Source organism: Puntigrus tetrazona, chromosome 16, assembly GCF_018831695.1.
Source record: "Puntigrus tetrazona isolate hp1 chromosome 16, ASM1883169v1, whole genome shotgun sequence".
Classification (NCBI taxonomy): Eukaryota; Metazoa; Chordata; class Actinopteri; order Cypriniformes; family Cyprinidae; genus Puntigrus; species Puntigrus tetrazona.
In genome coordinates, this window is record NC_056714.1 from 21,289,938 (window position 1) to 21,315,747 (window position 25,810).

The 25,810-nt window shown below is 40.1% G+C and overlaps 1 protein-coding gene across 1 annotated transcript in view; it reads left to right on the top strand.

Annotated features, from left to right (window-relative positions):
* The window catches only part of si:dkey-22o22.2 (neural-cadherin), a 103,603-nt gene extending 79,086 nt beyond the window's left edge, over nt 1–24,517 (top strand). The window contains exons 16-32 of the mRNA XM_043262099.1: nt 803–946; nt 4,132–4,415; nt 4,863–6,480; nt 7,307–7,400; nt 9,403–9,587; nt 10,540–10,775; nt 11,766–12,043; nt 12,170–12,384; nt 13,766–13,893; nt 14,158–14,285; nt 14,888–15,011; nt 15,755–16,102; nt 16,184–16,433; nt 18,692–18,872; nt 18,952–19,205; nt 20,497–20,654; nt 21,971–24,517. Of these exons, the coding sequence (XP_043118034.1) occupies nt 803–946; nt 4,132–4,415; nt 4,863–6,480; nt 7,307–7,400; nt 9,403–9,587; nt 10,540–10,775; nt 11,766–12,043; nt 12,170–12,384; nt 13,766–13,893; nt 14,158–14,285; nt 14,888–15,011; nt 15,755–16,102; nt 16,184–16,433; nt 18,692–18,872; nt 18,952–19,205; nt 20,497–20,654; nt 21,971–22,444 (5,099 nt within the window). The 3' untranslated portion in view covers nt 22,445–24,517. The remainder of the gene's footprint in view (nt 1–802; nt 947–4,131; nt 4,416–4,862; nt 6,481–7,306; nt 7,401–9,402; nt 9,588–10,539; nt 10,776–11,765; nt 12,044–12,169; nt 12,385–13,765; nt 13,894–14,157; nt 14,286–14,887; nt 15,012–15,754; nt 16,103–16,183; nt 16,434–18,691; nt 18,873–18,951; nt 19,206–20,496; nt 20,655–21,970) is intronic.
* The last annotated feature ends 1,293 nt before the right edge of the window (nt 24,518–25,810 follow it).

The window sequence follows — 25,810 nt, forward strand, 5'->3', positions numbered from 1 at the left end:
AGTCATTAGGATGTTTAATGCAATTTATAGAATACATTTTTCACAAATAACAATTTTCTCGTTAACACTTTCTATGTAATCTGTGTTCTTTGAAAAGTAATAATTCGAACGTATATATACCTTACAGATAACATTGGTATAATACAAACATAGCGATTACATGTGTTTTATCGTTTAAACTTAAACCTGGCAAAATACAATGCATAAAGTGATTTTAAAAAGCACTTAAAATGTACAACACACTGTACACAGCATAAAAGGTAAGAAACCTGATAAATAGTAATAATACTGTTTCTCGTCCTTTAATTGAATAATCAGAGAGTGTACTAGTTAAAGCCAACAAACAGCACTGTTAATTCTGAAGGCCTTAGGCAGATTTTCTTGACCCTAGCAAAACGGTTGCTGAAATATGATTGGATAAAAGCTTTAATAAAAACATACACTACTGGAAGCAGCAAATTCAAGAGAAAAGCTATGAAATAAATTGAATAGACTACTGAACAACATTTAATACACATTCATGGAAAAATATATAAAAATATTCTGATAATGTTTAGGCCAGCAGAGGAGGCTTTGCTGGCCTTGACAGCCCACGACTGATAAGCACATATATTTATATTTCACCTGAGCTTAGATGAAAATTATGTTTCATCATACAATGAATGCCAATGACTGTTTTTGTTCTGTTGTCCCATCTTGGTTTGAATGCTAAATTAATTATCCGTAAAGAACGGCTTTTCTCTTGAGAGACAATGTGCACTGATGTGATCTGGAAGTAATGCACACCTCTTCTGCCCTTTAGACACAGCCTACGTGAGGGTTTTTGTCACAGATGTTAATGACAATGCTCCAGCCTTCTCTCAGCCTGTATATGAGATCAGCGTGGAGGAAGACAAAGAAGTGGGCTTTGTGGTCATTACCGTTACAGCTAACGATGAAGATGAAGGTAATTTTTTTCCCCGTTGCATGTAGGTGTATCAAATATCTTATTCAGGTGGTCCTGTCACTTGTCTTTAGTTTGTAGTTTTTGTTGTTTTAGTTTTGTTTGTTTGTGCAATGATTTCTATCTGACAGCACACTGATATATTTGACAGAGATGGAGGAGGAGGGGTTGCAAAAAGAAATTGAGCGAAATAAATCTAGGTGGAAAATGCGCTCCTTTTTGTGCTGAGCTTGTTAGCAAATCTCTGTGGTGAATGTGGGTGTAACAATTTCAGCACCCCATTTGATGTTTGTCTCTTTGATTTGTTTTTCTTTGTTGTCTTCAAGAAAAAGAATTAAATAAGTAGCAGGCCTTCTTTAATGATGGAAGTAAACCCCTGTGTGAGAGATTTTGCGTAGAAATTTACATGAGATGCGTGACATCTGAGGGAGCAGGCAAATAACCATTGAGATTTTTAAATGGAACGGAATAGGCAGCGCTATACTTTTGAAAAATATACTGAAATGATAAAAGTAGTGTGTAATGGTAGATTTTTGACAAAACTCTCGAGAGGCTTTACCAGGTGGCGTAACCAGAGATTAAATGAGAAGGAAAATAACAAGTGTATTAAACAAGCTGCACAGATTCATTCGTCTATTAGCTGTCAGTTAAACAAAAAAAAACTTTTTTAAAGAAATAGTTCACCCAAAAATGTGAATTCTGCCAGTGTCTATTGTTTTATTCTGAGTGCTCTCTTCCATATGGCACCACATTAATGTCATAAAAGGTTTTTTATTCAGTGACAGGAAAAAAAGTCATGAGTAATTATTAATAGTTCTTATCTTATTTGATGCACTCTGTTTGATTAGGTTATAAGTTACATAGTCTTCTGTAGTTTAGATATTTTGACTTGGTTTTTAAAAAATAACTATAGATAGCAGTTTTTTTATTTTAATGTACTTTTAGTTCAATTGGTAGTAATTTAGTTGTTTTTTTTATTTAATACATATATTATTTCAGTCAACATTTCAACTAAAATGTTCGAGGTAATCCTGACAGAATTAACATTTTCTGACAAACCCTATTCTCTTTAAGATAGCACAGAGAGGCGAAATAAGGACAACATGCCATTTTTGTTGTCCAGTCTGCACCGCAGAGGAGCATATTTTTGGTATTGTTACAAAAGTATGCTGAACCCCTCAAGGGTAAGCTGAAACTGCTGGGAGTTCATGTTTATTTCAATAGCGCCCAGACTTTGCAATGATGTAACTATCACCATTACACCATTTTACACAAGACAGCTTGTAATTTTTTGTTGCTTTTCTTGTCCCTGCAATGTAAGAAGCCTAAATTAGCATGTGTACAACCATCGCTGACAGCATACTTTACCTTAATGCTATGCATTGTTTGACCTCTGAAATGAAACTTGGCTGTTTAGTAAATGTTTTATTTATGTCTTTAGAGAGCTCTGTATCCTTCAGACAATCTCAACACTGCCTGAAAACTTCGCCTTAGTTGCTGAAACCATGTGAATGCATGAACAGCTATGAATTAGTCAAGCGAACTCTCAGTGGTCAGTTAAATTTGCATATTCTGGAGGCACTTCTACAGTTGATTTTGTCCAGTCTGAACATGCGGTCCATCGCTCTGTCCTCCGACAGCCATAGAGTCGCTCCTGTTAATCTGAGCACGACAGGCTTGGACAAATCACCTATCCGTCCAATGTAGCGTGGCAGCCTGCCTGTCTGCCCACCCCCTCATTTCTCATCCTCTGCCTGTAGAATATTCCAGGCTGTCACCTCCACACATCTCGGTGACACGATTCCTCCACCTGATCTCGCTCTGATTTCCATCAGGGCATGGCGACTTCGGCTCATCTGTCAACATAAACAAACAGGCGGGAGCGCAATGTCTCTCACGGCGATGCGGCTTCACCTGTTACATATGCATGACAAATTATGTGTGGCGTGGAGCCTTGTCAACAAGCAGACTGAAGCGGAGGAGACAGGGGCAGCGGGATGGAGACACGCAGGTGTCTGATAGCTCATTAATGATGAGACGCCCGTGCCGCCGTGGAGGTGAGAAGGGTGACATGACCTGCCACGGCTGGATGGACGGTCCGGAGCCGAGCGACAGCTAATATCTCACAACTGTCATGAAGGGGAATGCAAATCGAAGCTTGATGTCCCTCTGTCCCCGTCCTGCTTTGAAAGGCACAATGAATGAGATCGCCATTAAAATGCAATATTTCTTATTACGCTCGGGATGGAAATGGGGAATAGGAATAATTAGGAGCTGATTTGCAGGAGAGAAGGAATTTTATGGTCCTGTTAAGTGTTTCCTAAAGCTGATTAGCAGTGCCCTCTCTGAGCTGTTCATTAAACTTCAGACTGATTTCAAAGATGGAATATGTAAAACACGCCAAACTTTTTTCAACAGCGGAATGAGCACAAGGTCTCTTGGACTTTCAGCTGTCTTTCATCACCAATGACCATTCTATAGATCGCATAGTTAGGTTTAACCTGGTTGGCCTGTGGTGGTGCTGTGGGGAGGGCCGCCATATGGCCCGGCTAGTCATTAAGGAAGCTTGCTTTTGGCAAAATCACTGGAGCTCCCCTCAGCAAGTGTCACAGCACATCACACTTCACACCCATGATGGCCGAAGCCAGGATGAGCACGACACATTCTAATATAATCCTCACACATCACGCCCAGATGGTGTTTGTCTCATAGAATCTGATCCGGACTGGAAAACAGAGCTGGCAAGAAACTACAGCCTTTCTGCCTCTGCAGTGTACCATGGGTGGATAAAGCCACTTGGGTCAAGCTGGGGAGATTTAGCATATCAGTACATACAGTATATACGGATATATGGAATTTCATTTATCAGATAGGTTATTAAGCATTTTATAATGGAACGCTCATGGTCGAAGGATCAAATTGGATTTGTATAATGACGTATTGACTAAAGTGTACACAAAAAAACTGTAAAATATGTACAAAACGTCTGTGTGACATTTTTGTTTATATGTATGTTGATTTCAGTATTTAAGCACAATCATATCATGCTTGTGTGCATTAGAGCTTTCTTGTCCTTTATGTAATCCTCATCAAATGAGCACAGATTAATACTGACATTCTCTTTTTATCCAGCTCAGCCAAGCTTAACACTTCCTAGAATGCTAACACTTCCCAAACCCCCCAAACAGGTGCCAATGCCAAACTGCGGTACCAGATTACCTCCGGGAACACCATGGGCACGTTCGATGTGGAACCAGAGGTTGGCACGATCTTCATTGCCCAGCGGCTAGACTATGAGCAGGTGCAGCGCTACGAGTTACGGCTGGTCGCCTCGGATGGGAAGTGGGAAAACCAGACAATGGTTGTCATTAATGTCATCAACCAGAATGATGAGGCACCCCTTTTCACTCAGACTGAGTACCACGCTAGTGTCATGGAAGAACTTACAGAGCTTCCTGTCCTTGTGCTTGAGGTGAGGGTTAAAATACTCAAGCAGACACATGTCATTGAATGAAAAAGGCAGTAATGTTACAGTAATTTTTACAGAGATATGAAATGATTTTGTGTGTCTTGTACTTGTGCTATAAATTAGTTCCAGTTTCGTAATGGGTTTATTAATGTCCTCATGTAATTTCAAGCTTAGAATGAAAAAAGAAAACCTTTTTGAATTGAATATTTTGACACACCCTGCTATGGTTGTCATTTTCTGCTAGCGTGTCTCAGTATTGCTGTCTATTGTGCTGTCATTGTAAAAAATAGACTTCAAAGGCTTTGCATAAACATACCGGAAAAGAGGCGGAGAGAACTATCGGCATTCCTTTGCTGTGACTATTAACTTTTAATTGCCTCATATGTTCTATGACAAGTGTGTTGAATTCTAATATACATGCCTATATTTCCCCATCTGTTCTTCACGCAGGTCTCAGCCACAGATCCAGATCAGGAGGCGGACCAGCGTGCAGTGCGGTATTCTCTACATGGGCAGGGAGCTGGTAGCGAATTCACCATAGATGAGATCAATGGTAGGATCTTTGCCCAACGACGTTTAGATCGTGAAGTTCGCTCGGCCTGGCAATTCCTGGTACTTGCTACTGATGAGAATGGGGCAGGTCTTACTGGGTTTGCTGATGTTCTAGTCGAAGTGCAGGATATCAATGACAACACACCTGTTTTCCTGTGTGCAACTGACAACTGTTTCTTGGGTCACGTGCCTGAGAACTCCCCAGCAGACACTTCCATAATGGAGATGCGAGCCACTGACCTAGATGATCCCAAAGCTGGGAAAAATGCTATTCTTACCTATAGAATTGTGCAGAATGTGCGCAATGAAATCAATCTTAACCTCTTCTCTATCAACCCAGCCACCGGCACAATCTATACTGTTTTGCGTTCTTTGGACAGGGAAGTGGTGGATCGATATCTTGTTGTAGTAGAAGCTCGTGATGGAGGAGGACTTTCAGGCACAGGAACAGCCACCATTGTAGTTTCCGACGTCAATGACCATCCTCCAGTGTTCACCCAAAGGGTCTACATGGCCTCTATGCCAGAAAACTTGGACATCAACAGCGAGGTAGTGGTTGTGGCTGCCACTGATGGTGATGAAGGTGAAAATTCAGTTATGACATTCAGCATCATTGGTGGAGATGAAGACCGCAAATTCTTCTTTGAAACCGACAAGGTGAACCGCCGTGGCATAGTGAGACTAAAGAAGAAGATTGACTTTGAGAAGCCACATGAGCGCACATTCAACTTAACAGTCAAAGTGGAGGATGCTGACTTCTTTAGCCTGGCCTACTGCATCATTCAAGTGGAAGACTCCAATGACCACGCTCCAGTCTTCTTCCCACAGTTCTATGAGGCAGGATCCATGTTTGAAGACGTTCCAATAGGCACCATTGTGGCACAGGTGACAGCCATGGATCTTGACTCTGGTCAAAATGGGAGATTCACATACAGCATCGCCCCAGAATCTGACCCTTTTCAGCAGTTCCTGGTGGATAAGAGCGGCTGGGTGGTAGTAGCTGACTCTCTGGATAGGGAGAAGGTTTCTCAACATAGGCTTATGATCTTGGCCACAGACATGGGCAGCCCTGCTCTGACTGGCTCTGCCATCGTGCTAGTAACCGTACAAGATGTCAATGACAATGGACCAGAATTTGAGGCTCCATATCGGCCCATTCTGTGGGAGAACACTATTGCGCCACAAGTTGTACACATGAACGACACATCCATTCTGTTGCATGTTATTGACAGAGACACGTCGTCCAACGGAGGGCCTTTTTCCATCCGCCTGCTGATGCTGACTTCTGATGTTACTAATTTCAACTTAACTGATCTGCGGAACGGCAGTGCCATGATAACAGCTCTCCACAGCTTTGACCGGGAACAGCAGAAGCAGTATCTTCTTCCCATCCTGATGATTGACAGCGGCTCTCCACCAATGAGCTCCACCAGTACGCTCACTGTCATAATTGGAGATAAAAATGACCATCCCCACGCACCTGGACACAGCGAGTTCATAGTGTACAACTTACAGGGTATGTTTCAAATAAATGTCATAATTTTGCTACTATGGTACTAAGAATCTACAGGATGTTATTTACATCCCTTATGGTACTTTGTTATATACCATTGTATTGGAATTATTATACCATGTTTTTATGGTACACCCAAAAATACCATGATTGTGCAAAGTACCATGATGGGGTTAGCATATTCATTTAGCATGATACTTGATTGGTATTGAAAATATACCATGGTAAATGTTTAAAATATGAATACCATGTTAGTACCATGCTTCACTTTCAAAATACTATGGCATTACTTTTAAGTACTTGAAAATATTTCATTTAATAAAAACTTTGATACTGGCATGGCACATTCCCAAAACAGTGTGTTTTTAAGGCTTGTTAATAAATATCACATTTTAGGAAAGAAATATAGTATTACTTGATATATTTTTAGCATTTTCTCTTTTCTCTGATGGAAATGCATTAGCCTTCTAATAAGAATTCGTCATGTAGCTCAAACATGGCATGATGCTAACAATTTACTTAAATCCCAGGTTTAAGAGGCACATAAACAGGAGCCATTTTAAAGGATGTTGATTTCATGACTAACAGGATTACAGCATTTCGTTTTGCCTTTTGGAGAAATGGCAATGCTGCATGCTAATAGCATTGCATCCCCCCCACTGTGCTGTTTAAGTGGGTCCATATGTGCCAATGAAATGCTCTGCTTTTTGCTTATCTTTTTAAAGATATGTCTCCTCCGCCCACCCACACACACACACGCATCGCCTCAGGTATTACACAGCCTGGATGGAGGTAGCTTTTCTCTAACCTCATTATGTATTTTCCCCAGGTACACTCCCCACGACGGTGCTTGGACAAGTTCAATCCCCTGACCTTGATGATTGGAGCGAGAAGGTTTACAAGTTCGAAGGCAAACCCCCCAGGTGCTTTGATCTTCTATTGAAGTTTGATTCAAACTCTACTGTGCCAAGTGACACTTACAAGAGAAGAAAAAAAAGAACAAAAGTGAGAGAAAGATAAAGGATGAGAGCATGCGGAGCATGGCATATTAGCTTACTGACATCTTGCCTGTCACTTGCCTTTTTAATTTCAAAATTCACTCTGAAGTGATACATGGGTTCTCTCCTAGCAACTGATAAGAAAGATTACATTGGCTAGAGGTTCTCTCTAATGAGCTGCATCTAAGTGATGGTCTTTGTCCAAACCAGACTCTGTGGATCATGCCAGCGATGGCACCTTTAAGCAAAGCGATTATGCTAACACTCCAGCAAGCAATGCCAACTCAATCAGTTTAGTCTTGAGTTCAATCACAGTCTATTTCAAGTTCCATCCAAAGCTGTGCCCGACGGTGTGTTGTGGAGGATCTGCTCTCATTAATTTGGATAATTAACACATTAATACATTAGCAGTTTGATGCTAGCTAGTGTGACACATCTCTTGGCACCGAGAGCGTAGCTTCGATCCAAGCAGTTTTTCATTTGCTTACTTGACAGTTAAGTACCTAATTTGGCACAGGAGCTGAAGGTTACCATCGAGGTGGAACTCTATTCCTGTTATATGAACATGATTGAATTTAATTTGAGCAGTGTGACTATTGTGAGTTTAGCGACCTTGCTGCACAATGTTTAAGTTACATGGCCAAACATCGCAAACACCATATTAAGAGCCATAAATCAGTGTTGCTTTAATAGACATGTCATTTTCATTTTGTGTCCTTCCTTGTCCTATTACCTCATGCTACAAGACAGAAGCTTGTCACTCGTCACATTAGTCTGTAATCACAGATGCTACAATAAATTTTGAAATCTGGTTTCAAGAGAGACATGAGCAACAGCCAATGATATTTTTCAGCTTGTGCAAAACATTCCAAAAAATTACCACAAACCTTTGCTCCAAGTTGTCAAGAATCAACTCTTGCATTACTATATATGTTATTTTATGTGAGACAAAGCTAATTCAGGACAGCGGATACAGTTTGGGAGGCATTTGTGGTACTCAGTACTTTTGTGGAAAGTTCAACCATTTATTTTTGACTTAGATTTTTATGTGTCTTTACTGTGACTGGGTAATTGAATGCATCCTTGGTAATTAAAATGATTAATTTCTTTTGACGCCCAAATGTGGTGTAGAATAGTGTAATTTTCTCTTTTTAAGCATATAGCTAAATTTAGTCATGGTTTATACTGAAAAGCAAGAGAAATGTGCGCAAGGCAACACTTAAAAATGCAGAGAGATAATACAACTGTGACCTAGACAGGGAGTGTATTCTTACAAAAGAGAGAGAGAGATTGGTACAGCCCAGCTGTTCCTGGAATCTCTTATCCAGCAGAAGTGTCCCTGTCATGGTCATCACATCTGGAGACGCAGACAGGAGTTGACATAAGTGCTTTCACTGATATACACACTGCCATTAATAATACAGCTTGAGTCATCTTACAGCATCAGTGCTGCTCTCTCATGCGTGCTGATCCAGGAATGAACCTTGGAATGAATCTCCAGTTACTGTTTGTCTAAGTTTAAAGGGATAGTTCACCCAAAAATGGAAATTGTGACACAATTTTGTCAACTTGCTGGCCCAAACCCATATGATTTTCTTTCTTCTGCCAAACACCGAAGTGGTAGATACAATGTTGACATTGTTCTTTGTCTAAGAATAAAACGTGGAGTACAGATGCTTTTGAAATTTAGGAAAAAAGCTAAAAAACAACATAAAAGTATTATAAAAGGCCTCCATTCAAATGCCTTGTACATTATATTGTAAAACATATCTTAAACATCTTACTTTGCTACAAGAGTAAATGATGGAATTCCTTATTGTTACAAATATTCAAAGGTCGTAAATTGAGATGCTCATAGATACACTAGTTGTATCTTAAGCCATGTATTAATTCTCATCCTTTTGCCCCACTGAACATAAACCCACAGACAGTTCAGCTTGAACCAAAACACCGGTCAGCTGAGCATCCGAGAGGGAACACCAGCTGGATTTTACAGCCTGCAGGTGAGGGTGGCAGATAAGAGCTGGCCTGACGTCACCTCATCGGCCGAGGTCACGGTGATGGAGCTGGAGGAGAAGGCATTGAGGAATGCCGGGTCCATTCGACTGGCCAGTGAGTGACATTTACTTTCACAAAACGGAAATCTTAATATAGAAAAGCTTGTTATTGTTTTGATTTATTAATCCATTAATTCTTAAAGGGTTACTACACCCCAAAATAAAAATGTTGTCATTAATAACTTACCTCTGTTGAAGGTAGATGACACTGTAAAGGCACAGAAAAGTATGAAAGACATTGCCAAAATAGTCCATCTGCCATCAGTGGTTCAGTCGGAATTTTATGAAGCAACAAGAATGTTTTTTCTTTGTGAAGAATACAAAATAACAACTTTATTCAACAATTTGTCTCCTCTGCATCACTGTCGCGCCATTTCGGAAAGTATCTGCTAAACGCAAACTGCATATACTGTTCTGTATCAACCGCACCACACTTCTTTTTTTTGTAAGTGATTGGTCTTAGGCTCAATTTATCTGATCTTGTGTTCCTCTGTTTTTGAGTACACATTGTCCGCAAATAATGTTTTTTTTCCACTCATAAACATAAACTCATTTATATAAATAAAATAATTGAATACCTGATGCATAGCATTTGCATCCCTGTATCCCTTTGAAATAAATTGCTTGTATTTATTTACAGTCATTTTGTTTAATCTTAAAACTTGGTGCATTACACTTTTAATGCAGATTTTGTAAATCTGTCACATGGAATGCAGCCTGATATTGATGAATGAGCATAATGCAGTCCTCAGGCTGAGAATAAGTGCTCTTACTCATTTCACATTTGCATAGAAGTCTTAGCATAGAAGGGACAGCATGAAAAAGTCCTAAAAAATGGGGTCAGAGAGATGGTGTAAATTATACGGCTGAAAAAAACAACAACTACATTTTAGAACAAAGAACATGTTAAAAATGTTAAAAAACAGATGTGACCATATTAATAAATATGCTTGGGTTTTACATACATATCAAATTCTTTTTATGTGTGTTTGTATGTGTATTTGCAGACCTGACTGCAAATGAGTTTTTCCGAGCTTCTACAAATGAGGAGAGCCGATACATGCGTCTCTGCCGCCTCTTGTCCGACCTCTTCCAGACTGATATGGAGAATGTTGACGTCTTCAGCCTGGCTAGTGGCAGTCAGCCAGCTCAGCATCACCTCAGCGTGTGGTTTGCCGCCCATGGCTCACCATACTACAAGCCTGAGAAACTTCACGGCTACGTGGCAATGCACAAAGCTAAGGTGACAAAGACAAGTGCGCAAAAATTCGCACTTTCACACCAATCCGGATCATCTGCGTTTTTCACATTGGCACAGATATGGAGTCTATGAAGCTGTTCACATTTACATGCGTCTCACACCGGCACTCAGAGACACACTTTGCAATGGGTCAATAAATATTTCATTTCCATGTAAGGTATGAGATGGTTGGCTGTCGCTTTGGGCCGGGGAGGCGAGCAGGATTTCTGAAAGGGAGTGAGGGAGGAATGGATAGAAAGAACATGTTGCTCCCTGTGCAGCATCCACCAGTCTATAAATCAGGTGTAGAGTGGGCGCTCTTCACAGCCCAGCGTGGTGCTAATGCTCTCACCGAGATGATGTTGATGCACTACACAGGAAGCTGCTCTGACATTTTTAGAGCCGCTGCTGAGGGATGTGATGGACTGCCCTTGAGTCCAGAATAAACAAACACACTCATACTAACAACGCATGTACAGAAATTATTATGGTGAATCACTTGTGTTGCATTGTTCCTTTTGTGAATTGTTTTGGATAATAATTTATTTGGATATAAAAAAACATTCTTGCTAAAGAATTTGTTCACCAAAAATGAAAATGTAGTCATTCAAACACATGCTCTTGTCATTTCCAAACTGTATGACACTATGTTTCCAACCTGTTTCATACAATAGTATTTTCATTTCATTCAGTGGAATGACCAAGGTGTTAAATAATTTATAATTAGTGTATATTGACTGTTAAATGAAGGAAATACAACTGATTAAATGGTGGGAAACACAATAATTAAGTAAAGTCAATCAACATTTTAAAATTAAAAGATAAAATTTACTTGAATGTGTTCAGTATTTCATAATTTTCATTTTTTTTCATTTAATTTGCTATCCATCTATGTTGTAAATGCATCAATCAGTAAATATAGTACAAAAGAAAAGTTGTGTAAGTAATGGTAATTCATTGAGTAATTAAATGGGATTTGTTGTTTTGTTTCAGTTGGAGTCTGCTCTGGGTGTGACGATTCTACAGGTCGGTGTGGATGAGTGCACCTATGCAGCCTGTGGTCAGACAGGTGGCTGCTCTAATAAGGTGATATTCAGTGACACCCCTAAAACACTGAACAACGGGAATGTCTCTTTGGTGTCCGTCTCAGCCAAAGCGAGTGCTCAGTGTTGCTGCCTCGCTCGAGAGGGCGTTCACCTACACTGCTCCTCGTACTCACACAACCCTTGCCTGAACGGAGGCACCTGTGTGGATAGTGAACTAGGCTACAGGTAAAATGGTCTAGCGTTCATGTTTTTTTAATAATTGCTTGTTCATCTATATGATAGTATAAACGTTGTTATTCATATAGTTTTCACTTTTGGAGAAGCAATGGTTGATCTACCGCTCTGTTGCAGGTGTAAATGTCCCCCCATGTTTGATGGACCAGAATGCCAGCAAACCAAGCACAGTTTTCTTGGCAGTGGTTATGCTTGGTTCCCTCCCATAAGACCTTGCTTCCAGAGCCATATCTCTCTGGAGTTCATCACAGAAGCAGGCAATGGCCTGCTGTTCTACAATGGCCCAATGGGAACACCTCAGCCTGGAGAAAAAGAGGACTTCATCGCACTGGGTATGTATTGTATGCATGTTTATTCACAGTTTATTTGCGTAGTTTTAGTCATTTTGACATTAATTAATATTGCTAACACTATATTTTAAGGTCTCTTAACTGGTTGTCTATTAGCATGCATATTACTAGCACACATCAATGCCTTATTCTACCACCCCTTATACCTAAACTTCTACATTCCCAAAACCTAAACCTAACAACTACCTTACAAACTATAAATAAGTAGCAAATTAGGAATTTACTGAGGGAAACGTTACTAAGTGTTCTCTATTCTAAAGTGTTAACCACATATGGTGGGGTGGGGGGCAGTTTAACAGTAAATGTTTACCTGAACAAATTTGTTTAAGAACAATCTCAATAATGGAGAAGTGCCATCATAATTTAATATTCTCTTCTTACACTGCATGACATCAATTTTCTCTACTAATTAATTGTGTTACTAAAATTGATTAATGGCAACAAACACAATCTAAAGTGAGCCATTAATTATAGATGTTTGTAAATGTGTGTGGTCAGCAGTGGTGTGAATGGGGTTTGGGTCAGCATTGATCTTGACCCCAAGTCACCGGTGAAAGTCACATATTCAGATTCTGTGCCACCTGTCCAATACTGTATTGTGCAACTGGTCATATGATTTCAGGAAACGACCCTCCCGTGGCCTTGCATAAGCTTACATCATCAGTTTGGTACATGTTTTTATTGAACTGGGGCCAAAACCCTCCACTGCAGTGACAGCAATTTCAAACTGACCACAAATTGATTACGAATAAGCATTTTTTACTGCTGGGGTCAAAACCAATCTTAGGGGGCATAAAACAGCATTAGACTTTCATGTCACATGTGTTTGCGGTACCGGTGTCACATGCTTTCCTATGATGAGTTTGGAGAAGGTGAAGTGTACTAGTGGCACCAGATAGCTTGGGGTCTATGCGATTGTTTTGCCATTTTATCATAAAAATCTGCCTCATTTTAAGGTGTTAATCGTGTTCGTAGCACAAACATGACAAGTTGCACAAGGTCTTGAGGTCCAGAACTGCCTTTTTCCAGGTTAATTTACAGTTCCTACAAAAATACTATGCAGCACAAATGATGTGCAAATCAGTATTTCTGATGTATCATGTGACACTGAAGACTAGAGTAATGGCTACTGAGAATTCAGCTTTGACATTACAAGAATAAATTACATATTAATTGTAATAATATTTCACAGTATTACTTGTTCTGTTGAAGTTTATTAAATAAATGCAGCCTTAGTGAGATTAGAACATTACAACATTTGACCAACCCCAAATGTTTGAATGGTACAGTGCACGTCTTGGCACTCTTTTTAATATTATGCTTGTCTTCTAATGAAGTTCCATGATTCTGTGTCTTTCATTAGAGCTGAAAAATGGAGTTCCTGTGCTGAGTGTGAATCACGGTTCGGGGACCCTAACTCTGCAGCTACCCACAAGATCCACTGTCACGGACCGTCGCTGGCATCACCTGGACATCATCAACGATGGCAAGGTACAAGCGTAGATTGAAATGAAGGGCATGTGACCAGGATAAGACACTGGTCATTTGCCTTTCTTGGAGGACATTTCTCAATTTCAGGCAGTCAGAGAGTCCAAATCATTACATAGCTTTGAGGTTCACACTGGGTAAAGCAGATTGGGAGCTTTATCACCCTCTGGGAATTGGGTCTAAAATATTCCATTATGAAACATGACCTCTTGTTTGGTCAGATGGTGAAATACTACAATCTGTGTGTGCGTTTGTGTGTGCGTGTAGACTGTGCAGATGATTCTGGACCACTGCTCTGGTGCCATAGTGAATGAGGTAGAAGGCTTAGGAGCTGAGATGTTTGAGACTGATCAGTCGGTGTGCAAGGCCTCCGGAGAGACACCAGGCAGTGAAAGGTAAAATATGATTTTTGTATTAAAGTGCCACTATTAAGAGTTATGAAAACAACAAAACAACAGGTTGGCATGCATGCAAGGTCAAAAAACACTGTCGTTTCCGTATAATATGAATTTAGTTTTACCAAATTTCTTTAACAACTCCAAAACGATTCGTTTAATGATTAATCTTTTCAAGTCCCTCCGGTGATTGGTTGATTTAATTTAAAGCTTTTAACTGCTCCAAAAGTGGCACCTAGTGGCAAAGAATGAATTTGCATTTTCATTGGAACCAACAAGTGGGCAGGTAATATGCTAATGTTTCAGGTTGACTTCAACATTCATTTTAAAAACTACTCGATTTATTGATTTATAGTCGAGTTTTTCTTTTAGATTAAAAATTTGCAGGATGTTTTCATTCGCTTAAAGTTGTGCTACACACTGCATGAAAGGTCATCTTCAAAAATCCATAATAGGAGCACTTTAAGAGAATACCCTGCATATACAAATGTTTGTCCAACAAAATGCTGTTTAGATTACTGCCTTTGAACAGCAAAAAGTAGCAAATCATTATTTTTGGCTGTGATGTAAACTAAATGCAGCACCTGTTCTTTTCTCTTCAGGTTTTTGGATGTCTACCAGCCTCTCCAGCTGGGTGGGATTAAAGAGACACACTCACTCCGTAGATTACACCCCCATTACAAAGGGTTTGTGGGATGCATGAGGAACCTGGTGGTTGACTCTCAGGTAAAACCAGTGTAAATATCTTTAATAATCTTGGTGATATTTTGCAGTCTATTCTATAGACATACTATAACATTATTTAAATTGTTAAAATTCATGAATCTGCATTTTTTTTCTCAGTTGATTATTATTTTTTTGTAAATACATTCATGTTGCAAATGTTTCTGTTTTAAAAATAGCTGCATTATTGAAAGACCAGGTAGCACTTTAGTATAGGGACCAATTCTCACTAATAACTAGTTGCTTATTAGCATGCCTGTTATTAACTTGATTGTTATTAGTGCTTATAAAGCACATGTTCAGCATGACCATATTCTGCATTCCTAATTCTACCCAATAACAAAGTCATAGTTAAAGGTTTGTTAATGGTGAGAACTGGACCTTAACATAAAGTGTGACCAGAGAAGATTATGCTTTATAGTTTATTGACAATATGCCTCATTCATAAAACAAACAAAAATAATTTCTGCTAAAAGTCATTCATAAAATCACTATAATTATCACATATGGACTACTGCATCTTTACATATGAATGCAGATATTCATTATATTCATTTCGTGAATGAATCTGTCAGTGTTAAACATCTTTCACACTCAATGTTTTGAGATCCAATCTACAATCTTTTGTTTGGACGGAACAGAGGTTTACCTGAGCCACTTTCTGACAGCGATTCGATACAGATCAATGATGTTCAGGATTGTGCTGACTTGGGCCTTTCTGTGTGTGTGTGTCTGTTTTCTCTCAGGTGTACGACCTCGGCAGCGCAGCAGAGAATGAGAACAGCACCCCGGGATGTGCCCTTACAGATGGTGTATGTCTGACCGCTGGAGGACCATCCTGTGGGGTCCATGGGAAGTGTCTGGGGGAATGGGGCTCTTTTAGTTGTGATTGCAATCCTGGATATAGCGGACACAAGTGTGACAAAGCCCTTCCTGAATGGTCGTTTGAGAAAGACAGTGTACTGAGGTACCAGTTAAGAGGTGGAGGAAGTCCTCGCAAAACCCAAGCTCACTTCCTACTGAGAACCCGTTCCTCCATGGGCAGCCTGCTCAGCATGGCCTCACGTGACGCCAACGAGTTCATTATCTTGGAAGTGAGTGGCACACTTGAATGCAATAACATCTAATTCAATAACATTAAAGCTGTAACGCTGTGCCATCTTCTTGTCCCTCAGATAGTAGATGGGTACCTCACTGTCCGTGCTAACCTTGGGGATGGGGCCCACTCTCTGAAGCTAACAGGTCATCGCGTAAACCTCGGCCAGTGGGTCTTTGTCAGCCTTCACCGCTATGATAACATCTTCACCCTGCGTTTGGAGCAGGGCGGGGGTTCACGAGAGGTCACGGGGGTCCTGGGTCAGAGGAAGGAAATAGTAGTTCACCCTTCTAGCGTGTTTCTGGGAAACACACAGGGAGACTTTCAAGGTAGGTTTTCTCTTTCTCACAGCTTTAATTCAAATCAGTGAGGTGTCTGTTTTGCTTTGCTTTAACTTCCAATTAGAGTGATTTTTTTTTATCATTTATGCCTTTGAAGATTAAAGCTCAATTCTTTACTTAGTTACACAACTCTGGAATGCTTGATTCTAATTGGTTAGTCTGAGCGTTCTCATGTCAAATATGTTTTTATAATGACCTCTAGACTGTAAAAGAGATTTTTTCAAACAATCTCCTAGAGTGTGCAGTGTATAATATTATATTATACAGGGAGTGCAGAATTATTAGGCAAATGAATATTTTGACCACATCATCCTCTTTATGCATGTTGTCTTACTCCAAGCTGTATAGGCTCGAAAGCCTACTACCAATCAAGCATATTAGGTGATGTGCATCTCAGTAATGAGAAGGGGTGTGGTTTAATGACATCTCACCCTATATCAGGTGTGCATAATTATTAGGCAACTTCCTTTCCTTTGGCAAAATGGGTCAAAAGAAGGACTTGACAGGCTCCGAAAAGTCAAAAATAGTGAGATATCTTGCAGAGGGATGCAGCACTCTTAAAATTGCCAAGCTTCTAAAGCTTGCTCATCGAACAATTAAGCATTTCATTCAAAATAGTCAACAGGGTCGCAAGAAGCGTGTGGAAAAACCAAGGAGCAAAATAACTGCCCGTGAACTGAGAAACGTCAAGCGTGCAGCTGCTAAGATGCCACTTGCCACCAGTTTTGCCATATTTCAGAGCTGCAACATCATTGGAGTGCCCAAAAGCACAAGGTGTGCAATACTCAGAGACATGGCCAAGGTGTAAGAAAGGCTGAAAAACGACCACCACTAAACAAGACACACAAGCTGAAACGTAAAGACTGGGCCAAGAAATATCTCAAAAACTGATTTTTCTAAGGTTTTATGGACCGATGAAATGAGAGTGAGTCTTGATGGGCCAGATAGATGGGCCCGTGGCTGGATCGGTGAAGGGCAGAGAGCTCCGGTCCGACTCAGACGCCAGCAAGGTGGAGGTGGAGTACTGGTTTGGGCTGGTATCATCAAAGATGAGCTTGTGGGGCCTTTTCGAGTTGAGGATGGAGTCAAGCTCAACTCCCAGTCCTACTGCCAGTTTCTGGAAGACACCTTCTTCAAGCAGTGGTACAGGAAGAAGTCTGCATCCTTCAAGAAAAACATGATTTTCATGCAAGACAATGCACACGCGTCCAAGTACTCCACAGCATGGCTGGCAAGAAAGGGTCTAAAAGAAGAAAAACTAATGACTTGACCTCCTTGTTTACCTGATCTGAACCCCATAGAGAATCTGTGGTCTATCATGAAATGTGAGATTTACAAGGAGGGAAAACAGTACACCTCTCTGAACAGTGTCTGGGAGGCTGTGGTTGCTGCTGCACGCAATGTTGATGGTGAACAGATCAAAACACTGACAGAATCCATGGATGGCAGGCTTTTGAGTGTCCTTGCAAAGAAAGGTGGCTATATTGGTCACTGATTTGTTTTGGTTTTATTTTTGAATGTCAGAAATGTATATTTGTGAATGTTGAGATGTTGTTATATTGGTTTCACTGGTGAAAATAAATTATTGAAATCGGTATATATTTGTTTTTTTGTTAAGTTGCCTAATACTTATGCACAGTAATAGCCACCTGCACACACAGATATCCTCCTAAAATAGCTAAAACTAAAAACTACTTCCAAAAATATTGAGTTTTTTGGGTTCATTGAGCACATGGTTGTTGTTCAATAATAAAATTAATCTTCAAAAATACTACTTGCCTAATAATTCTGCACTCCCTGTGTGTATATATGTTGTTGTAATATCCATTCTAAAGGATTTTTTTTTATGCCAAAATGTATATTTCTATTCAGCAAAGACTAAATTGTAAATACATTTATATGCTAATAAATGCTGCTCTTCTGAACTTTTTTCTTGCAAAAATCCACTTAAAAACTGTTATAAAAGAGTTAAGAGTGATTTTTGAAAGATTACGTGACACTGAAGAATGAAGTAATGGCTGTTAACAATTTAGCTTTGTCATCACAGGAAAAAAACATTTTAAAATAATAAAAAGTTATTACTGGTTTTACTGTAAATTTTGCTGAAATAAACGCAGCCTTACTAAGTAAATGAAGACCTTTTAAAAACATTAGGAATTCTTATCGACCCTAACATTTGGAACAGTGTAAAATATAATAATGTTGAATATACTTTTTAAAAATGTTAAAAAAAATGTACCATACAGGCTGTATGCGGGATGTAAGACTGAACGGTCACTCTCTGCCGCTGGATGGTCAGGGCACAGAGTTCAGTACTGTGCTGGAGCGCCGAGGAGTCGTGCCTGGCTGTCACTCTGACACCTGCAGTGCCAAACCCTGCCTGAGTCCGCTGTACTGCGTCGATCTGTGGAGGAAACACGAGTGCAGGTGAACAGTCTCTCCCACACCTCTCCCACTGTCATCCTGAGCTTCATTCTGTGCCTCAACGTCCGCTCTCTCACTCCAGGTGTCCAGCCAATCAGGTCGCGGTGCTGGATGAGGTCACAGGTCTTTTGCATTGTGCCCCGTCCCCCTGCGGCCCCACCACGTGTCGTAACGGTGGCACCTGTCTGGCTCACTCTACCAAGAACTATCAGTGCCGCTGTCCAGAGGGCTTCAGGGGCCAGTGGTGTGAGATTGGCCAGGTCAAATCTGTCCGTCTCGCCGCGCTCAGCCCGAGCTCCATCCTAGCCATCAGCATGTGTCTGCTCGTCTTTTTCGGTAACTATCACAATATTAATGGAATTCTTTTTATTGAAAGCGTTGTAATGTTATGCTATCGGTGCGGAAGCGTGATGAGACCCTCTCATTTTGTGTTAATCTGTTGAGAATACTGTTAATAGTGAGCCAACACACAGAGGTAAGAATTATGAGACGGGCCAGTGTGTGTGTGTCTCAGGTGTGACAGGTACAACAATGACGTGACAGGCTGGCAGTGCCCTCCAGGCCTCTCTGCCAGCTCTGACACTCCGTCAGCCACATCACAAGCAGACACACAAATCCTTTTTAAAGCATTACTGCATGCAGGCAGCAAGAAATCACTCATCAACTGAAGCAAAAATGAGAAACATGTTGCCAGATGATGGGATTGGTTGGGCTTATGGCCTTCAGAGAAATTTGGCAGAAAATGATGGGTTATTTTTGGATTGATCTGTCTTTAATTGAAAAGAGGAGTCTTACCATCCATGAACTGGCAGGTTTGCGTGAGCTGGTGAAAGCTGAAGCCTGCAATCAGATTTTGCACTCGAAAGTCAAAATAAAATCAGAACTGACCCTGTTTACTTTAACTTTTTTTGTGGATGATTTACATATTGTGCGTGATATTTTAAAGACAAATACTTGTAAACTTTCATCAAAATATAATGTTTTTTTACGTCTCTGAATCATAAACCTGGGATTCAAAATGTTTCTTGTTTAAGCATGTAAATTATATAATTTCATAATTAATATACATTATTTGCAAATACAACAATTTGTTAATATATCAATTAATATAAAATTTTAATTACTTTTTATTTATTATTTGTATTCCTGTTATGCAAAGCTTAATTTTTAGCAGCATTACTCCAATCTTCAGTGTTTCGTGATCCTTCAGAAATGATTAATATACATAATACACATTTTGTCATTAAGAAATATTTTTGGTCAATTTTGCGAAAAGTTGTGCTGCTTAACAATTTTGTGCAAATCATGTTTTTTTTCAAAATATAATTCTTTGAGAAGAGATAGAATTATCTTTAATGTTTAGATGTAGTGTATCCTTGATTATTAAAAGTATTAGTTTCTTAAAAAATTAAAATAAAACTTACTGACCCTAGTTGTTTTGAACAGTTGAAAAGTAAAAATCTAGATACAAATATAATAAGCAAAATGGAAGAATTTTCACGAATTGTATTAAACTTCAAGACCACTTATGATGCAAAGTATAATTTCCCTTATTATGAATTCTCACGTCAACTAACAAAAATACACTTTTTATACCTGGTTTGATCTTTCTCTCTGTCCTCTGCAGCCGTGCTCGTGGCGGTGACCGTGTGGAATCAGAAGGGCAGTAGGAATAAGTTCCGCAAGCGAGGTGTTTACCACATCCCAGCGGAGCACGAGAGCTGGGAGGACATCCGGGAGAACATCCTCAACTACAACGAGGAGGGAGGAGGAGAGCAGGACCAGGTATTCCATTAACACAGGCCAGCCGGGGGAGATATTGATTTACTTTCAGTAAGACTCAGGTCAAGGGAGTGACCTCCGTCAGCGGCTGCACTGACATCATCCTCTAGGTGGCAGCATTCAGCACTTTAGAACTTCAATACAACATGAATAACACAAGAGCACAATTGGATATAAATTAGAATTTTTTTTTTTTTTTGTAGTTTCAGGCGCATATGAAACTTCACGCCACCAATATTATCTGAAAATGTTATGTTAGAAAAGAACAACTCACAGGTATTGCACATAGCAGTCGAAAACAGTGAAAGCTCACTTCAGGATTCAACAAAGTCGCATTGATGAGTTTAAAATACATGTTTGACAAAACAGAGCAAACGTAAAGAGGGAGCACAGTCTGTGACTCTCTATATAAAGCACAGGCTACTGACAGGTGAAAGATGCACAATCTTCCAGCCTTCCACAATAATTTGGGCCGACTGCGATGTAATGTTATGTAAAGCTATGCAAGTGGTCACCGTGGACAGTCGTTAACTTTATATTGTTTAACTGAGCGTAACGTTACAAATCACACCGTTCACTGAAATATCCACAAACTAAAAAACATCACTGAAATAAGAGCGTTCTATCAGTCAGATGCGTGTGAAAGTTGTGTTTGTTACAGTAGAGTCATCATGGGTCTGTTATGGATTATAAAAGGTTCATATTTTAGTTTTGGGAGTCCCAAACAACAGGTCGACCTGCAAGGTCTAAAAAACACTTTTCTCTTCTTAGAATATGCATCTATTAATCCCAAACGATTCGTTCAAATCCCTCCAGTGATTGGTTGTTTTTTATTTAAAGCAGTTAATGCAAAGACACTTAATGGCAAAGAATGAATCTAAAGTGAAAAGACCAACAAGTGAGCGGGCAATGCTCTAATGTTTCATTTTAACCTCTACATGAAACGGCTTGGAACTCATTTGAAAAACTCGTTTCAGTGATGCATGGTCGACTCTTTTTTTAATAACGTTATACACGGTGCACTTTCAGATTTCAAACTTTGCAGGATGTTTCCAATCACTTTCATTTCCAAAAATCCATAATTGAAGCTCTGAGGCGAGATTAAGACATCCAGCACCCTGATGCTGCTATAACGTCAAAATTTAAAACTGTGTAGCCTAATTATTTTCTGTCAAAAACACTAACATTAAAAAACGTGGTCTGTGGTTCTCTTATGTCCCATCTTTCAAAAACAAACCTAAGCCCTTGGTCGCATGACCTCGTACATTGCATTCATTTTCTAATTCAATTCTTTAAATCGTGTCCCGTGTGTCCACCAGAACGCCTATGACATCACCGAGCTGAAGAGGCCGCTGTGTTCCAGCTTGTCCCAGTCCTCCTCCTGCACCACCGCCCCCCTCATCAAGTCGTCCCAGGGATCTCAGGAGGAAGTCCATCCCTGCGGGAACATCACCAACGGAGCCACCCTGCCCTACCACCACAACCCCAGCTGCGGAGGCCACTGCTCCATGGACTTCAAGAGCTACGTGTCGCGCATCATCTGGGAGGCGGACAACGACAGCCTGGCGTTCCCAATGGACACCTACCACGTGTACTGCATCGAGGGCATGGGCTCCAGCGCGGGCAGTCTCAGCTCTCTGGGTTCGGCCATTTCGGAGGAGGCCTTCAGCTACGACTCCCTGCGGCGCTGGGGCTCCAAGTTCGAAGGCCTCAGCGAGCTGTATCGCCGACCGGAGCTGGCCGTCCCTTACATGGACACGGTGCACAGCCAAAGCCAGGAACAACAACAATAACTGGACCACTTCAGACACAGCGTTCGATTTTTGTGTTAGTGTTTTATAGCCTTTATAGGGTTCCGGTTCGAAAACGTGTCGATTCGTGATACAGTCGCACAGCTTTAAGGGGGCGAGGGGCAGCTGAGGTTCCAGGACTGATTTGATTTATTTATTGAGTGAAATATATGAAATGTACTGTATTTATTTTTGCTCTGATAGGGAACAAAGCCAGCGAATCATCAGGATGGTATGCGTGTCACTGCAAGGTATGTTTTAGTGAACACACATGAGTAATGCTGCGCTTCATGCCACTTGGAAAATTCCAGCTTTCTTTCTGGGAACGTGCTTTCCACTTTATGTGAGATTTTTATCTTAGAAGCTCGAGAGGAACATTTTTGACAAAAGTCTGGGATCGGTAAGATTTAGTTTGTTGTTGTTTAAAAATACAGTAAAACGTTATTATTGTAAGGTTGCTACTTTTTATATTTTAGTGTATTTTTGAAAAAATGTCATTTATTCCTTTGATGGCAAAGCTGAATTTCTAGACTTTTTTTGATGAAAGGAAATTAAAAAGAATAGCTTTTAAACAATTTAATGAGACTTTACCATCATTTTCATCTATTTAATGTATTATATATATAATAATAAAAAGAATAAAAAAATAAATAAATAAATCTTACTGACCCCTTTTTTTTACGTAAACGGGAACTTTAAAAATTTTTATTAAATTAAAATGTTAACGTATATATTAGGTTTTAGAAAATAATTAATTAAATTATATAAATTAAAAAACTGTTTTAAAAAAGTAATTAAAATGTCTTTAGTTATTACAGTAAATTACTGAAAAGCTAATGTACATTACATAGAAAAAATAGTCCGAATATTTGGGAACCCTGCTTTTAATTAATGCCCAGTTAAAAATAAACATTCACTGCATCACTGAGATAAATTTACACACTGGTGAAATCTGTTCAGTTTGCAGTGACGGGTGTAAAACACTAAACGATCTTCTCCGGATCATCATACACCAGCAGACACATTAGGTTCTTTATGTCACGGAGAATCAGATCACAAAACACGGTTGAAATGAAATAGATCCCGCATCTGCCTTTGAATGGAGCGCAGCATTATTCCCAGCATTTTACTGATCAGGGCCTGACGTTTTAGAAATCTGCACTTGACCAAAACTCTTGTTTTAATGGACCCAGCTGCACTAGTAATGGACGCCCACTTCTGAATTTTAACTCTGAAGCATAAATTTGCCAAAAGAGGGTCATGAAGACACCGAAAGACTTCATAGGTGACTGATGTGCCAATGAATCACAACTCCGCTCGTGCAAAAACAGCATAAGTTACATTACTTTCGGTCAGTGGTGGTATAAATCTGCATTCCGCCATGAATATTCATTGTGTCGGGGTTTTTTTGTCTTTCTTTCTTTGTCTTTTTCATACGAGGGAGGTAGTGTGTGATGCCAATCATCTCTGAGGCTGGTGTGCTGAAACGTGTCTCACGCCAGATGAATGTACCGTGTATTGAGTAGCCGAAGATGAAACTCCACTGTGTCAAAGTCTGTTTTAAAAGTTCAAATGTGGCCAGACACAGCGCAAATACAATCATTAAAAAACGTAAGGATATTTTCAATCGCAATATAATTACAAAGGATCTGTATAGTTCTATTTTTATTGTTGTGAAAATGAATATTAGTCTGCTAAAAATGTGCAGGCTGATGCATTTTGTAAGAACAATGAGCCATAAGATTGTTTGTTTTTTTTCAGTTAGGTTAGTCCTCTACTAAATGCTCAGCAAAACCTATACAGAAACATAAATTGAGTTGAAGACGCATGGCCACTGCTCTTTTTCTGGAAAGGTGCAGGCAATGTCACTCCGTGCCGCTTGTAAACCTTCTAACAAGAACACGAGGTCATTGCCAAAGTGGCTTATAGTTGACTTGAAAAGTTCCTTTCAGCCCATCACAGACCTGTGCTGCTCGTTGAACCATGTAAATGATGTAAATACAGAAATACTTTTTCTAGGGCCTTAACATTTTCCTTTTTGTATATGGATTTTAATAAATGAACTGTTTTCCTTGAGCAACCATGAGAGCGTGGTTATTTTGTCGTGTAGTTTCCTCATCCCACATTAATTTCACGCCTCAATGTCACCGACTTTCCTTTGTGTGGTTTTACCGCCACCCAGCGGTGACTCGCAGCGATCGCAAGCTGTTTTGTGTTTGTTTTGCAGTATTGTTTGCGATTGCCTCGTGATCTCTAGTTTACTCCCCGTCTCAGTTTTTTTATATTATCACGTACATAATTTCCACGAGCTCTCCAGCATTTTTAAACTCTCTGATGTGAACGTAAATGACCTTTTCAGTTTCCCTTCACTCCTATTTTAGCAGCCGTGTAGATCAGTATAAAGCCTTTTCCTTTTAGAGACCAAAAACAGATGCGGTTTATTTTATCACATATCTGTATTATTGTATTACATTTTTGAGCTAAGTCACTTTAGTGGGTGTCATGAGGTCTGACACATTTCTGGTTTATCCTCGTGACCCTTAGTTTGTGCTTTATTTATATATTAAAATTATTTATTTACACACACACACTATATCTGTACTATATACTATAGTTAAAATTGTATCTGTCTGAAAGTCCTCCAAGCCATCATAACGCAGTGGTATGTGGGACACATCATTAAAAGTAAAAGCATGTGTAGTTTGGAGTGGGTTCTTTGTCTCAGAGGTTCTTGCAGGGGGTTGGGAGTTCAGCGTTAGGAAGCCCACTGAGGAGGGGACACTCGTTCCCAGAACTACACAATAACTCCCACAACAAAAGCATTGTAAGAAGAGTCCGTGTCTTCAGCGCCAGCCACATGTCTGGCAGACACCTCTGCGTACAGACCAGCTGACCACCGCATAAACGCGTGCATCGTACCAAAACGGCAAAAGACCATCATGCAACTTCAATCCCGAGAAACGTTCTTTATGGAAAAGCCGGCCTCTGATAATAAGCCGGTGGTTTTAGCAAAGAGCTGCTGTATAAGCGTCCTGTCAAAGCGTTTGTCTGGAGGTGAGGACAGCGACAACTTCCCGGGAGACTCAGGCGTAGCAATGACACCTCAAACACCCTTAAGACAATTTGCAATTCTAAATCGCCTTGGTGTTTTTTGTTATTCCACCAAAAGGTAGATCAGCGCCTCCCCCGTCATACTCGCACGCTCCGGAGCAAACAGTGGACTGGCGATGGGTTCACATCAGACCAGCAATGTTTGCATTTCTGCAGATAAGTGTGTATTTAACGTACGGAAAGTCGCAAGTTTCAAAGTTTGGGGACAGCAAAAGATACTTAGCAGCACAATGTTTTGATCATGTGACGGTAAAGACT